Below are 15,570 nucleotides of genomic sequence, written 5' to 3'. Positions count from 1 at the left end.
ATGACGCCGGTTTGTTTACATGTGATCCCTCCGTCATTTGACGGAGCGATCACATGGTAAACGGCCGCGATCAGCGGCCATTTACCGGGATCTGTGATGCGCCGGGTCCTGTGGACCCGGCGATCACGGATGCTCTCGAGTGCGCGCCCTAGGGGGCGCGCGAGAGCAGAATTTTGGGAGGACGTCCCTGGACGTCCTCCCAGAGTTAAACAACCGCCCTGTAGCCGTCATTTGGCTATGGGCCGGTTGTTAAGTGGTTAAGCCACTCTAATTTGTATACACCATCAGCACTGCTTCCTATTGCAGTGTCCCCCTCTGCAGCATTTATTTTTATAAATCAAACACAAATACCTCATTTCACTGCCGAGATTGCAATCACATGACTGGCAAGTGAGATGCAGTGGGTGAAGCTGAGTCTCCTCTGCTGATGTCAGTCTGGAGGGGAGGAGGAGAGAGCTGGCCAGTCATGTGATCGCAATCTCAGCTCTTAAGTTAGGTATTTACAGCATTTTGATTTATAAATCATACACAGAGGGTGACACTGCAATAGGAGGCAGTGCTGATGGTGTATACAGGTTAGTGTTTTGAGAGCAGCAGGAGGGGGGAGGAGGACACAGGAGCAGAGAGAGAGCAGAGAGAGCAGAGAGCAGATAGCAGGCTGCTGATGACAGAGGCACATAAATTGACCACGGTGTCTGGTCTCAACAGCCATGATACACCGTGGTCAGTTTACAGAGGGTGGGGAGAAACTGGCAGGATCAGCCAGGTTTTTTAGGTGTTATGGGGGCCAAATGACACAGGACAAGCACTGTGTCATATAACATGCTTTAAAGGAGCAGGATCCATTTATTTTTTTGGGTTAACAAACGCTTTAGCTTTTCTGCCCCAGCCACGGGCATTCTTTCTGTTCTTCTGCTACCCTCATGCAGGCATAATCAGTGTGACTCTGGAGGCAGCAGACTAGTGGGCATCGCCGCGCCAGCTGGATGCAAGGAGAAATCCAGCACCACGGCTGTTCTTCTGTTCTCCTGCTGCCGCCGCCCTCAGCCAGGCATAATCAGAGTGATTCTGGAGGCAGCAGACTAGTGGGCGTCGCTGCGCGGGCTGGCTGCAAGGAGAAATCTAGCACCAGGGTCGTTCTCCTGCCGCCACCCGCATATCACTCCACAGCCTGCAGTTAACAGTGCAGTGGGCGGCACCGCCCAAATCACACAGAAGGTATAATGCAGCTGCTGCCGCCGCTGCTAGTTGGCCTTTCTTTTTACTAAAAGGCTGCACCCACCAAGACACTCGGGGCTATGGACCCCAGATTCGGGGCTATAGACCCAAAAGCTACCTCCTAACGACGTCACTGTCTATAGCTGTTAATCATGGGTCATATTCTGGACTTCACTAGAACAGAATCACTAATCAAACGTGTAAATTGTTCTTATGATTCCTGTAGGCTTCTACTGCTTATAGTCTGGTTCTCTCTTTTCCATACTTAGATGACAACAAGGGCACAGCACCCACATCTCTCCACAGGCCATCACACGTAACCATACATACACTATTATTGCCAAAAGTATTGGGACTCCTGCCTTTACACGCATGTGAACTTTAATGGCATCCCAGTCTTAATCCGTAGGGTTCAATATTGAGTTGGGCCACCCTTTTTCAGCTTCAAATATTCTGGGAAGGCTGTCCACAAGGTTTAGGAGTGTGTCTATGGGAATGTTTGACCATTCTTCCAGAAGCACATTTGTGTGATCAGGTACTGATGTGGATAAGGCCTGGCTTGCAGTCTCCGCTCTAATTCATCCCAAAGGTGTTCTATTGGGTTGAGGTCAGGACTCATTAATCATAGCATTGCTGATGTTAGTGTCAAAGACCACTCAGCGTCCTAGCAACCAATCACCCGCTGGTTAACTTGAACGTCAACTCAGGCAGATCCCACCCTCCATCCAGTGCTGCTGTGCCTCCCGCCCTTCATCCATTATTGTCCTACCTTCTGCTCTGCTTTGATATTAACAGTGGCAGAGCAGCTCCTAAATGATGTGACTGCAGCGGTCCGAATGGGACAGTGGCATGGTCTATGATTTAGTGAAGCTTGTTCTAGACCGGGGGTCAGCAACCTGTAGATCACGGTCTGGACTTGCTAATCGGCCATCCCAGAGCATCAAACAGAGTGCAATGCAGAGGGACTACTTGTAAAGTTGGAGCTGTAGTAGGCAGCAAGAGCTGATGCCACCTCTGTAATGCTGGTCCTGTCCCATGCGGAGTGATACCAACTGCACTCCACCTCTTATCCTGGCTAGCGTTCTCCAGAGTGGTGCCAGCAGCAGGAAAGAAGAGACCTTCAGGTCGGTGTGAAGCAATACACTGGGCATAATAGTATAGGGCTTCTTTCACACTGATGCGCTGCAGTTTACCCACACTGCGGGTGCGGTGCAGTGTACCTGTGGATTTGCTGCGCTTAGCCATAGATTTCTGTTATATCCTGCGGATTTACCACACCTGCAGGATATAATAGAAATCTATGGCAAAGTGCAGCTAGCCCAGGAAAGTTGCAGATGCACTGCACCCGCAGTGTGAGTAAACTGCAGTGCATCAGTGTGAAAGCAGCCTTATAAGGGGAACAGAACAGTAAGGGTTCATTTACATTTGCAGTTTGGGGGTTGGTAAAACCCTATAGTTTAAGACGGGTTTTTATCAACCCCCAACAGAACACCCTTTAGCTGCAGTGGCCAGGGATGTACACATGTTGCAGCCACAGTTTTATGCTCTGTCACGGTTGGTGGGTGTAGCAACTGGCAAGTATGACCCATTCAGTGAATGAGGCTACTCTGCAAGTGCCCTTCAACCTTGTGCCGCAAACAAGGGGTTAAAACAGGCAGCATTGTGTTGCTTTCTCACCACCTGCTTCAAAACCCTTGGACCCCGGCAGAAGCATGCTGGTGCGTGGCACTTGTAGAGTGGCCCCATTTACTTGAATGGGTCACGATTGGCAGGCTGTAGCACCCACCAAAAACAACAGGGCATTTAATTCTTGCTGCGGCACGTGTACACCTTTTGGCGCTGCCTCAGCAGCTAAAGGGGGTAGGGATTGGGGGCAGTAAAACCACGACTCAACCGTGGGTTTTACTACCACCACCCCCCCACCCCACGTGTCATCAAACCCTAAGGGTGACGCTGCTGAATGAGCGCATTCACAGTGATCCAAGTGACAGGTGGCGAGGAGATATGTTGCCTCCTCACCACCTCATTTAAACCCATGATTGCCGTGCACACGATTGTGCCACGGTAGTACGGCAATTAGAGGTTTAAATGAGGTGTGAGGAGGCAACACCGCTTGGTGATCTTTGACTTCTCCCATGTTGTTCAGGTAGATCTCCACCTCTTTCAGGTTGCCTAACCCTGCTCTAGACTATACAGGACTGTTATTGAGGAAATATAAACATAAGGTTGCTTCACCATTGTTTCACCTTGCCGACAACCTTTTCCCTGCCCTTCTAAACAGAGGTTTTTACTCCTGCCCTTGCTATAATGTTGGATAATTACATTTTACCCAAAACCTAAAACCCCCAATTCCAAAATAGTTGGGACACTATGTAAATATGCTGCCATCAATTTCAAAATTACCTTTTTTTTTTTTTTTCCCCTGTAATGGTACATTTTCTCATGTTGAAACATTTGATATGTTTTCTATTGTAAATAAAATATGGGTTTATGAGATTTAAAAATCATTGCATTGCTTTTGCAGATTTTACACAGTGTCCCTACTTTTTTGGAATTGGGGTTTTATTTGCTTTTTGATTTCTAAACAGCCTGTGAGTATGCACTCACTTGGAGACCCAAGCTATGAGACTTTGTGTCTTGAAGACCATCTGGTTTGTGTTACTATCCTGGACGAGGTTCCCATTCACTCGACAGCGAATTCCAAGTCCATGAGGGTCTGGGGAAAAAAAGGAAAGCTTGGTGAATTGTGATGTATACTAAAATTACAAGCATATTAATCATAGCATTGCTGATGTGTCAAAGAACACTTTGTATGTCAGATGTGTAGCAAGACAAGTAGACATTGACCATCCTGGAATCTCTTACTACACACGTGTATGGTCAGAGTTCTGTTAAGCCTTAAAAAGGTAAATAAACTCTCCAACTCGCAGTCAACATGGATGCTGACTGCACTGTCAGAGGAAGGGACAACCACTAGGGGTAGTACCCACAAATCTGCATATGGAATATAAAATGAAGGTACAGCACAAGGAGAAAGCAAAAATGTCACAGGATACACTCAAATTCTTACTAATTTTTCAAAAAAAATTCTTACTCTTGCATGGCTGGTGGGAAGAAAGATACAAGCAGCTGAATACCTGTGTACACTATGAAAATATGTCCTTTCTGAAAAGCATATCTCTAAAAAAACTATAGAGAACATTTGTGCTGCATGTATCAAGCAATCAAACATTATCTGGAAAAAGGTTTTCAGAACAAGTTGCATGTCTTGTCAGAAACCTTCTCATATAGTAACAAGGAGGGTTCCCCATGTAGGTCCGCCTTGTCAAGGAAGAGCTATTTACTTGCAGAATAACTCTTGCAGAGTCCTTTGGGGAAACACATTTTATTTCTGTGGTCTATCTTTAGTCTGCTAGGTACTTCAACAGCAAGATAGGGCTGTGGGATATGTTACAACATGAAAATAAAATAGAGGTAGTCTCCTTTTACTTGAAATTCCTCTACTTCCAGACCAGGCCTTTTCTGGCATGTTTCATTCACAATCAGTTGTTTTTGCTAGAAAATTACTTAGATCCCCCAAGCATTATATATTTTTTAAAGCAGAGGCCCCAGAGAATAAAGTGTTAGGTTTTGCAATTTTTTTATGTCACAGTTTTTGGGCAGCGGTTGTTCAAACATAATCTTTTTGGAAAAATTACACTTTTTTGAATTTTAATGCCAAACACGATACATAACTCAATTTTTATAAAAGATGATGTTATGCCAAGTAAATAGATACCAAACATGTCATGCTTTAAAATTACCCATGCAATGGCGACAAACAACGTCAATTTTATTATCCATAGGTGACACTTTAAAAGCTGTGACATGTTTGGGTTTCTTAGCTCAATAGTAGTGCCAAAATGGTGAGTTTACTCTACACCAGATATAGTTTTCAGGGCTTTCCTGCCCACTTTTATTTAAAAGCACATGAAAATTCACACAGGGGGTTCTCACCATCACTATGAATCAAACATAACATTCAGCCTCCTGGCTCTCTTGTAGCAGCTTTACTGCTACAAGTACCTCTATAGAATCCTCCTGACCATAAGTACCTTTCTGTCCCCTTTGACCATGAAACACATCCTGGTGTTTATGCAAAACATGAGGGGGGGCACTTTAGGATTTTTTTATTCACTTGGGTGGGGCCCCTTATTAAAAGGGGGCTTCCTGATTCTGTTCTTCCACACAGCTGATTTTGTGTTCAGACCATACTTTAAAGTGATTGTAAAGGTTTTTTTTTTTTTCCCCACCTAACAAACATGTTATACTTTTTTTTTTTAACAAGAAAAAACATGTTATACTTACCTGCTGTACGCAGTGGTTTTGTACAGAGCAGCCCTGACCCTCCTGTGGTCCCCCCGCCAGCGCCCCTGGCACCTCTGTTTTCCGAGTGCACTTGTGCGGCTGGATCCTGAGCTGCACTGTGTGCGTTTATTGACACGCACACACACACACAGCGCAGCTCAGCCCCACCCTCCACTCCTGTGTCACTGGGTTTGATTGACAGCAGCAGGAGCCAATGCTGCTCAGTCCAGTAAGGAAGGGGAGAGAGCGCAGTGCTTCTGCTCTCGGGCACTGTACTGGATCAAGATTGGGCTCAAGTATTTGGGGGGGCCTGTATCTCTGCATTAGGATAAAGAAAGACCTTTAGAATTTACAACCACTTTAAGATCATACCTACTAAACACAATGTGAAAACATTGAAGTTACATGACACATCTCTCCCCCACCCACAAAGGCAAGTCACATTCTGCTGACAAGGAGTGAAAGATTGTTATTGTTACTGCAGAGTTGGAGAGGAGAGGCTCTATCAGGTCCCATCTGGATTGCTCCAACTGCCTATTAACAAGAATAATAAAATTCAAAAGAAAAGAAAAACAATTAAAATATATAGAGAATTTACAAAAACAACCCTCTAGGTTACAAAATGACCATGTTATATGCTCTGGATGACAGTTATACTCCATAGTATCAAAACACTCACATAAGTTTTTGCAATGTTTGTCATCATTTCTAAAAAAAAAAAAAAAAACAGCCATTGCACCAGTTTCTATCAGAACAGACCTAACTCGATCGCATCTAACCATACACACAGATTATTTTAATACTTGTGGTTCGCATTAAAAAAGGGGCAAAACCCTCCTAAAATCGGAAGAACTTTGACTCTGGGCCTTTGTACTCTGCTCTGTCACAGATACATCGAATGTACTGTATGTGTTATTATTGAATCTGTCAATTATATTTGAAGTATTTGGGTCGCACTAATAACCCAAAAGAATTGAATAAAAGCGTGATTTTTCCCTTTTTTTCTCTCCGATTAAAACCTATGAAATTAAAATAAAATAGGATTTTAGTATTCTCATATAAGCACTGCTCTATTAAACTAAATATACGTGCTGCTACTTAAAATGCAAATAATAAAACAAAGGGTGAAAAACAATGTAGTGTCAATCTACACAATCACAGTAGCGCAAAAGAACAATAAAAATGATTCAAAAGTGTCCATAAATAAAATCAAAAATAATTGTCCATCATAAATAAATTCAAATATCAAAAAAATATATTGTGAAAATAGTGCAAAAGTGGAAAATTTTGAACACCGTAGATCCTTCACCAAAGTGCACAAGTGCCAATCCACACCCCTATAAAATGAGGCTCGCCAGATTGTAGATTTCAATCGCACGTGTGATTAAATCACTTTAAGCTTTATGCAGATGATCAACCCAATCTCTACTCCTCAGATTCAAATGGATGACAGCTCTCTCCACATGTAGAGATAAAATCAACACAAAGCTTCCAATAGTATAAAAATCTCTTGGGTAACAATTTTAATGAAAAAATATTGCGCTTACATCACAAATAAAAACAAATCGCTTTTGGTATATATTAGTTACATGCTAGGTGCCTGCGTGCTGCGTCTTTAATCCCCCGTCGCTTGCACTCACAGATATCACTCTCAGCGTCAAGATTCAGTTGCCATGTAGCCACGCCCCTAACATTTGTTACTTCCAACTTGATCACAGGGGCTGCATGGCACAGCAACTGAGCTTAAATATCCCACTCCACCCCTTTCAGGGCAATCAACATATCCACTCCACATTCTCAGTGATGGGACTGAATAGTTTAGCTATCCTAGTGTGCAATTAACCCTCCAATAGCCAAACTAGAATTATCCATATGTACAATTAACCCCATTTGTGCTGGATGAAATTCATCCACAGTTTCCATTCCAACATATTGATCCTATGGGGCAACATATCTACTCCACACCCACATTTACAGTAATGGGACCGGATAGTTTAGCTATCCTAGTGTACAATTAGCCCTCCACTGGCCAAATGAGATTTATCCATATGTACAATTAACCCCATTTGTGCTGGAAGAAATTCATCTGCGGTTTCTAATTCAACAATTTGATCCTATGGGGAAACACATCCGTGTCTACACTTAACCCTATCCTCACTGGACGCAATTCATCCACAGTGATTACTCTACCTTACTCAACTAATAAGTGAAAAAGGTGGCAATAGTAGATTAACTAATTTATGTTTAACACACATAAACCGGGGTGGAGCGATGATGTCTAAACTCTACAAAACCAATCAAATGCTTATTATATAAACATAAAAATGAATTTAAGGATTTTAGTATTTCCTGTAAAATCCTTTTCTCTGAGTACATTACAAGGCACAGGATGAAGTATTCTGGAACCAATGTGAAAGCCTTTTATTTGCTGTTGCTCATTCTTCAGTTGGACTGCTTTTGGATAACAGCCCACAAGCAACAGGTGAACAAGGGCAGTTCATGGGAGCCTACAATGCCACCTGAAGAAGTTTACGGCCAAAGCCTGTATCAGCTGAGGCCTGAACAGCCACCTGCAAAACCATTACAGAGTGCGCTCTGTCAGGGAAAGAGGGAACCTTGTCCTTCAGGCCATAAAAATGAGCTGTCCAATTCCCCCAACAATAGTGGAACGAGATGCAACCTGTCCCCTACGAGGACCGTCAGGCAGGACAAAGTGGAAGTCTAACTGTTGAAAGGAAGCTGGAGCAGAAAGAAAACTTGAACAGCGTTTACCACCTCCAAACAATGGCAATAAATCTCCCAAGGATATTTAGGAGCAGGTCATAGAGATAGTAGAATATTATATGAGGTAATATTATGTCATGTATATGATGTTCATCCATGTCTTTATGGACCTTGTTTTGTACACTGGTCTAAATCATTTGGTGGAGGGGTGCGCCCTCCACCAAATGATTTAGACCAGTGTACAAAACAAGGTCCATAAAGACATGGATGAACGGGTTTGGGATGGAGGAACTTGACTGGCCTGCACAGAGTCCTGACCTCAACCCGATAGAACACCTTTGGGAATGAATTAGAGTGGAGACTGCGAACCAGGCCTTCTCACTTTTTAAATTTACCACACTATTGGAGCTTTTTTGCCCCCTTTGTATTATGGCCTTTTGGATCAGCGAGTGCCTCCCCCGAGACTGACACACTGGAATTGCCCCCGGCCGGAAGGAGGACTGAGACGCCGCCATCCATCTGTCCCTGCAGAGGGCTATATCTGCAAGCCTTTAAGACCTTGCTATTTAGGAGGTCCACCGTGTCTGGTAAGGGTCCATCCTTATTGCCCCCTCAACTCACCGGTTGCTGGGATCCCTCCTCATATCTTCCTTCACCTTCTTTCTTATCTACATGGGCTGTGTCCAAACGGACTGTGGATATGTGATTCTCCCCCTGATGATTGGTGTACCCTCACTAAACACTTTATGAATGGACTTAATTCACTATCACTATTTTATATACTATTTTTTCAACAGCCACTTATGAATTTTGAAATCATTTCAGTTATTATGGACTTGATTTGATGGATTTTTTATGAGATCACTGTATTTTTTGTATCACTGAATTTATTTGTGTTTTGCTATATTTTTTATATTTGCCTTTACTATTGGTAAACTGATATAATCACTTTAGATTGATTTAATGATCTATTTTGGTACCATCCATTAGATTGTGAGCGCACTTAGTATAATCTCTTTAGTTTATTACACTATTAGTGTTTTTTTGTTGCAGCTGAAATTTAAGGCACCTTATTAACTCTCTAGCGCGGTTTTCTTTTTTCCTTTATAAGTTGAACTGGGATGATGGCTGCAGCCATGGCTCATCTCAGCCATGTTGTCATATGCAGGGCATAACCAGAGTGACCTTGCCCCCATCCCTTTTCTTTCAGTTATACAATACACAAACTGTTAACTGATGCCAGGTTATCAGTCAACTGATTGGAGACACACAAACCCCTTCCATTAACCACTGACTGAAGTTTTTCCAGACACTTGCAGCTTTTCTCCCTATTGTAAATACAGTAGCAATCCACAATTCTGATTCACTAGTTATCAGCCAAAACGCTAAAACTTCAGTATATCTCACAACTCATGAAATGATCACAGTACAGCCAGGATCTAGACATATTTACCTCCCTCCTGTAATTTGTAGCATTTTGAGGCCAAACATCGTTAACCTAGGCGTACCGGGAACAGAACCAGTCCAGTTCTTCTAGGGGAATAGACATACAAGACCTAACATATTTATAGCCATTTCAAAGCTAATTTCATGCTGGACAATAATATGCATGTTAGCCGACTGTAAACAGTAGATATTCAGAGATATGAATACCTATAGAAAACTGGATCTGGGACCTGATCATAAATGTGAAGACATCCCAGCAACCCTCCTCAGACACTTAATTGGTCAGATGGCCTTTGTCAACACCCCTTTAATACCAGAGAAAAGGGAAGTGCCAACACATTGTGACAGCTCTTGTGTACCATCAAGAAAAAAGACCTGTTATGAGAGCCAATTGATCACTTTGCTCACTGACTGAAATCTACATAAAATAGGATTTGCAAGTATTCTTCATTTTCAACGCCTTATTATTTCTCTGTTGCTTTATTATCTCTCTGTAATACCCTTTTTCTGTAAATAGCTTATTTGCACCATTTTGACCTTTGTAATTTTTAAACCCTATTTTGAAAAGTGTTGAAATTGCCTCCTAGGCTTTAAATGCAAACTAATAGAATCTATGTCTCTTTGAAGAGTGTATCTGTAGTATAAATCTCTGAACATACTTGTCTGTGGTGACAGTGTGTGTTACAGACGTTTATTCTAAAATCATAGCTGTTATTGCTAAGATTTTCAGATTCCTCCTTCTCGGTAAAAAGGTGGTGGTGGCAGTTTAAAAGGTTAATTGCTTAATTTACGTGACCCAGTGACAATTGCTCTCAGGCTGCTGGCACCTAAGTTGTGTTCCCGCAAGCAGAAAATCTTTGTGCTGGGTGCAGCTGAGAGTAGCACGGTTACAAAAGTGACTGCGTGGTGTGAGATTGGTAATTCATTTGTCACAAGTTGGTGAGAAGGGCAGTGTCTAATACTGCGTTTCGTCACACCCGGTCCTGCCGTCACTCAGTGTGCTTGTGGACTGAGAGGGGAGGAAGGTACACCTATACCCACTTCCCCTCTGTAATGAAAGCAATCAGAAGTGACAAGGATTTTGTCACTTCCAATTTTGATTTGGAGGCCAGAGAAGAGAAATGGGGCCTAATAGACCCCAGATCTCTCCATAAAGAGGACCTGTCATGGACTATGCTATCACAAGGGATGTTGTTCACCCCTTGTGATAGCATTAAAGTTTATAAAAAAAATGAAAAGGGACAGTGTAAAAGTTTTACATTTAAAACAAATTAAAAAAAAAAAATGTTAAAGCGCTCCCGTTTTTACGTGCAAAGGCATACGTAAATCCCACATGCATATGCAAACAGTGGTTGCACCACACATGAGGTATTGCCACGAATGTCAGAGCAAGAGCCATAATTCTAGAGCCAGACCTCCTGTTTAACGTGTCGCCTATGAAGATTCTTTTTAGTTTGTCGCCATTGCACAGGCGTGCGCCATTTTAAAGTGTGACATGGTAGGTATCTATTTACTCTGCAGAACATCTTTTATATTTTACCAACATTTTTATATTGTGTTGTGTGCACTAAAATTCATCAAAGTGTGATTTTTACAAAAAACGTTGCGTTTGAAAAACCTCTGCACAAATATTGCATACAGACAGAAATTGCAATAACCACCATTTTAATCTCCAGGGTCTCTGCTTAAAAAAAAAATATATAATCTTTATGGGTTCCAAGTAATTTCTGGCAAGAAAATGCTGATTTTTACATGCATCAGGTGTCAAAATTATACTGGGGGTAAGCTGGTTAAAGGCAAAATGCAAGAACAATGTATATACACATAAAGAGAGCTTAAGACATTTCCTGCAGTACCTGAAATGGAGTCTTTACTAACCAATGCTGGCCCAAGTGGACAGAATGTGTCAAATGTTTTACCCAGCAGCCACTGCTTGCCATTCTTCTTCATCTGCCAGTCACGGGCACTGACGTCATGAGCAACAGTAAATCCAGCAACATACTCCATTGCATCTTCCTCCTGTGTAAACACTGAAAATGTAGCAGTGGACAGGATATAGGCGGCTAACAATAGCCATACAATACATCTGACAGTTTTGCCTTTGCCCAATTATTGATTACATGCTTGCTGTGCAACACATCTAATCTTGGCAAGTCTCCGTGGAAGCAACCACTTACCACTAGCAAATAGCAAACATGTAGGCCTTAAGTGCCAATTTACACCTTTGCACGTGTGTACTTATACAGGATTAACAAGTTATTATTATTCAGGATTTATTTAACACCAGCAGTCTGCACAGATCTTTACAATATACAGGGAGACAATACAGTTACAGTACAATTCAATACTATGGAGTTAAGCCTTGTACACACAATCGGATTGTTGGCCAACAGAGCGTCAGACTTTTGTCTGAAGGGCGTGTGCCAGAACTTGTCTTGCATACTAATGGCACACAATTATCGGCCAACAAAAACGAACGTAGTGACATACTTTGTGGAATTTCAGCTCTTGAGTGCCAACCTTTGGGCACTTTCTGCTAATGTCATGTTTGGTGAGCATTGATTCCGAGCATACGTGTTTGTACTGTGCACTTCTGTGTGACGAACTTGTGTACAGAAGCTACGAAAATCTCACAACAGACCGTTGTCCGCCAAGTCTGCCATTCAACATTTGTTGGCGGAAAGTTGGCCAACAATTGTCTGATGGAGCGTACTAACGGTCAGATTTTAGGCAAACAGTTTGTCATCACACAATTCCCTGCCGAAAATCCGATCGTGTGTACAAGACTTTAGGAGGGCCCTGCTGAAGAAAGCCTACAATGCAATAGAAACATGCATTTTTGTGCATTGAGGCAGGTTGTATAAGGCTTCATGTACACCCTGGCTACATTTACTGCGGCCATGGGAAAACGCAAAATGCTGCACGGTTTTGCTTCTCCCGCGGACGGCAGTCAAAACGGTCCGCAAATATCTCGTTCAGGAGAGGGAGGTTGAAGCTCAGCTAACTGCAGCAACTCCTAAACTCTGCTAAAAGCCTATGTGTAGGCTAAGGTACATGAAGCCTAAAGGCAGCCCATTCATTTTAAAGGGGCTCCCAATGCACCCGCTCTATTTTTGACAAGGCAAAACACCACAACATGCAGAGTATGCAAATATGTTTTTTGTAAGTGTATGTGTACATTCAGATGCTGCAATTCCAAATGAGTAGTGGTGCACTGTAGTGTCCATACACCAGTGCAATACTGAAAACAAGTATAAAAATGGGTCCAAAAGGATAACTGCATTTTCACAAAAAAATGCACATATCCTTCAAGCCTAGCCCATTTTATCTAAAGTAATCAACTCCCCCCTTCCCAAAGCATAATTATGTTCAAAGTATGCTGCAATGTTATAAGTCCACAGAAAACTCTTCTTGCCACTAGCTAAGCCTGTGTATGCAATCCTTAAGCCCCATATACACGATCAGAAATTTGTACGGAAAACACCACTTTCAAAGTGATCGTACGATAATCGGATTCGTTAGTACAGAGCTTTTGAGAGCCGATCATGACAGTTCATCCGATATTATTCTATCGGACATGCACGAAAAAAAAAATTTGTACAATGCCAGATTGTACGATTTTCGTTTACTCAGTACAGCTATCGTTCGAAAATGCAATGATATCACTGCCGAATTTTATTTCTGTCGTACGGGAATTTTCGTGACTTTAGTAAACTCATCAGATTCAATCTGAGATTAGCATGCAAAAAAAAAAAAACGGATGATCATTCGCCCCATAATGTCATCGTGTGTACCGGGCATCAGACATCTATGGAACTGTCACCCATTTGCCTCCAACCTCAGGACACAGTTGCATAGAAGCTATGGGATCAACTGCACAGCATGGCCATCAAGAGGAAGCCATGGGCTGTCAGCATCATGATAGGTCACAGATCTGAGATTATAGTAAGGATGCCAATGCAGCATGGGAGGTTGGGCTAGGAAGGATGAATACACTTTCTATTGTTCTGTATATAAATGAAGAGAACACTGATGGAGGATTAGCAGGAAAAGAATTTTATTGTTAAACAGAAATACATTTGAAGGGGCAGAAAATAGTGGCTAATATCAGTGTATGACTGGCAAGATAATATCCATCTTCAAGGGCAGGGTTTACTTTACACAGCACAGCAGCATCACATGGATCTAGCCCAAGGGTGTCAAACTCAATTTATTTCCAGGCTATATCAGCATTATAGTTGCCCTCAAAAGGACCACACTGGATATGTGGGTGTGGCCAAATTTCACAGTGGGAGGATCATAACTGCTTCAGCCCCAGAAGATTTTACCCCCTTCCTGACCAGAGCACTTTTTGCAATACGGCACTGTCGCTTTAACTGACAATTGCGCGGTAGTGCGACGTTGCACCCCAACAAAATTGATGTCCTTTTTTTCCCCACAAATAGAGCTTTCTTTTGGTGGTATTTGATCACCTCTGCGGTTTTTATTTTTTGCGCTATAAACAAAAAGATAGCGACAATTTTGAAAAAAAAAAAAACGCAATATTTTGTACTTTTTGCTATAATAAATATCCCCATTTTTTTCTTTTTAAAAAAGCAAATTTTTTCTCAGTTTAGGCCGATATGTATTCTTCTACATATTTTTGGCAATAAAAATCGCAATAAGCGTATATTGATTGGTTTGCGCAAAAGTTATAGCGTCTACAAAATAGGGGATAGAGTTATAGCATTTTTACTGTTATTATATTTTTTACTAGTAATGGTGGCGATCTGTGATTTTTATCGTGACTGCGACAATTATGGCGGACACATCGGACAATTTTGACACATTTTTGGGACCACTGGCATTTATACAGCGATCAGTGCAATAAAAATGCATTGATTACTGTAAAAATGTCACTGGCAGTGAAGAGGTTAACACTAGGGGGCGATCAAGGGGTTAGCTGTGTTCCCTAGTGTGTGTTCTAACTGGAGGGGGGATGGGAATTGCTAGGGGAAGAGATCCCGGGTCTCGCCGTGTCACGAGCGATCGGGGGAGCCCGGCGGTCATCGAGACCACCGGGCATTCGCATCGGTTTCGGGGGCAAGCACCCCTAGTGGCCGCCAGAAGAAGCAACGTAACATGACGACGATTCGTGCAGCCGAGCCATGTTGCTGCAGTACTGCGGCGGCTTGTCGGCAAGTGATTAAAGAGGCAATACATTCCAGGAGTTAGGTGTGGAGTTCAGGGATACGCTATGTAAAGAGCGCAGAGTTCAGGGGTGTGATATGTACAGAGTACAGTTTCAGAAGTGTCCTATGCTCAAAGTGCAGAGTTCAAGGGTGCACTACATACAGAGTGAAGAGTTCAGGGGTGTGCCGTGTACAGAGTGCAAGGTTCAGGAGTACACTACATATAAAGTGCAGGGTTTAGGGGTATGCTATGCAGTGTGCAGGGTTCAGCTCTCCTTCGCAGGCTGTCACATCCACCGCTCCTCCGATCTGACCTCTGCACTACCCTCTACCAACTCTGCACACATTTCCATCCACAGCCCTGATCCCCCCAAAATAAATTTCTTGCATCTCACCTACCCGGCCCTTCTCCAGTACCTCCAGGCAGTATAGGCAGCCTCACCTCTCTCTCTCTTGCAAGGAGATCAAAGGTCGGCATCTGTGCACCTGGGCACAGATGGGAATCACAGTGCAGCTTACCATGTGATGCCTCATTCCACAGTCATAGTTGGCAACATTGTAAAAAAAATGTATAGGGACACTTTTTTGGCTGTAGGCGGAGTCTTATTATAATCAGGTGATGGGGCATGCGTTTGTAGGCGTGACATAGCAAAAAGAAATGCAG

At 42.7% G+C, this 15,570-nt stretch overlaps 1 protein-coding gene across 2 annotated transcripts in view; it reads right to left on the bottom strand.

The window, feature by feature from the left end:
* Positions 1-15,570, bottom strand: part of LOC141132999 (oxaloacetate tautomerase fahd2, mitochondrial) — a 66,628-nt gene that overhangs the window by 17,067 nt on the left and 33,991 nt on the right. For both annotated transcript variants that reach the window (XM_073622054.1, XM_073622055.1), the window contains exons 5-6: positions 11,592-11,754; positions 3,826-3,934 (exon numbers count right to left, since the gene is read on the bottom strand). In XM_073622054.1, the coding sequence (XP_073478155.1) occupies positions 3,826-3,934; positions 11,592-11,754 (272 nt within the window). The remainder of the gene's footprint in view (positions 1-3,825; positions 3,935-11,591; positions 11,755-15,570) is intronic.

Source organism: Aquarana catesbeiana, linkage group LG03 (genome assembly GCF_042186555.1).
Source record: "Aquarana catesbeiana isolate 2022-GZ linkage group LG03, ASM4218655v1, whole genome shotgun sequence".
Classification (NCBI taxonomy): domain Eukaryota; kingdom Metazoa; phylum Chordata; class Amphibia; order Anura; family Ranidae; genus Aquarana; species Aquarana catesbeiana.
The sequence above is the reverse complement of the archived record's forward strand: the minus strand, read 5'-3'. Positions and strand labels throughout refer to the sequence as shown.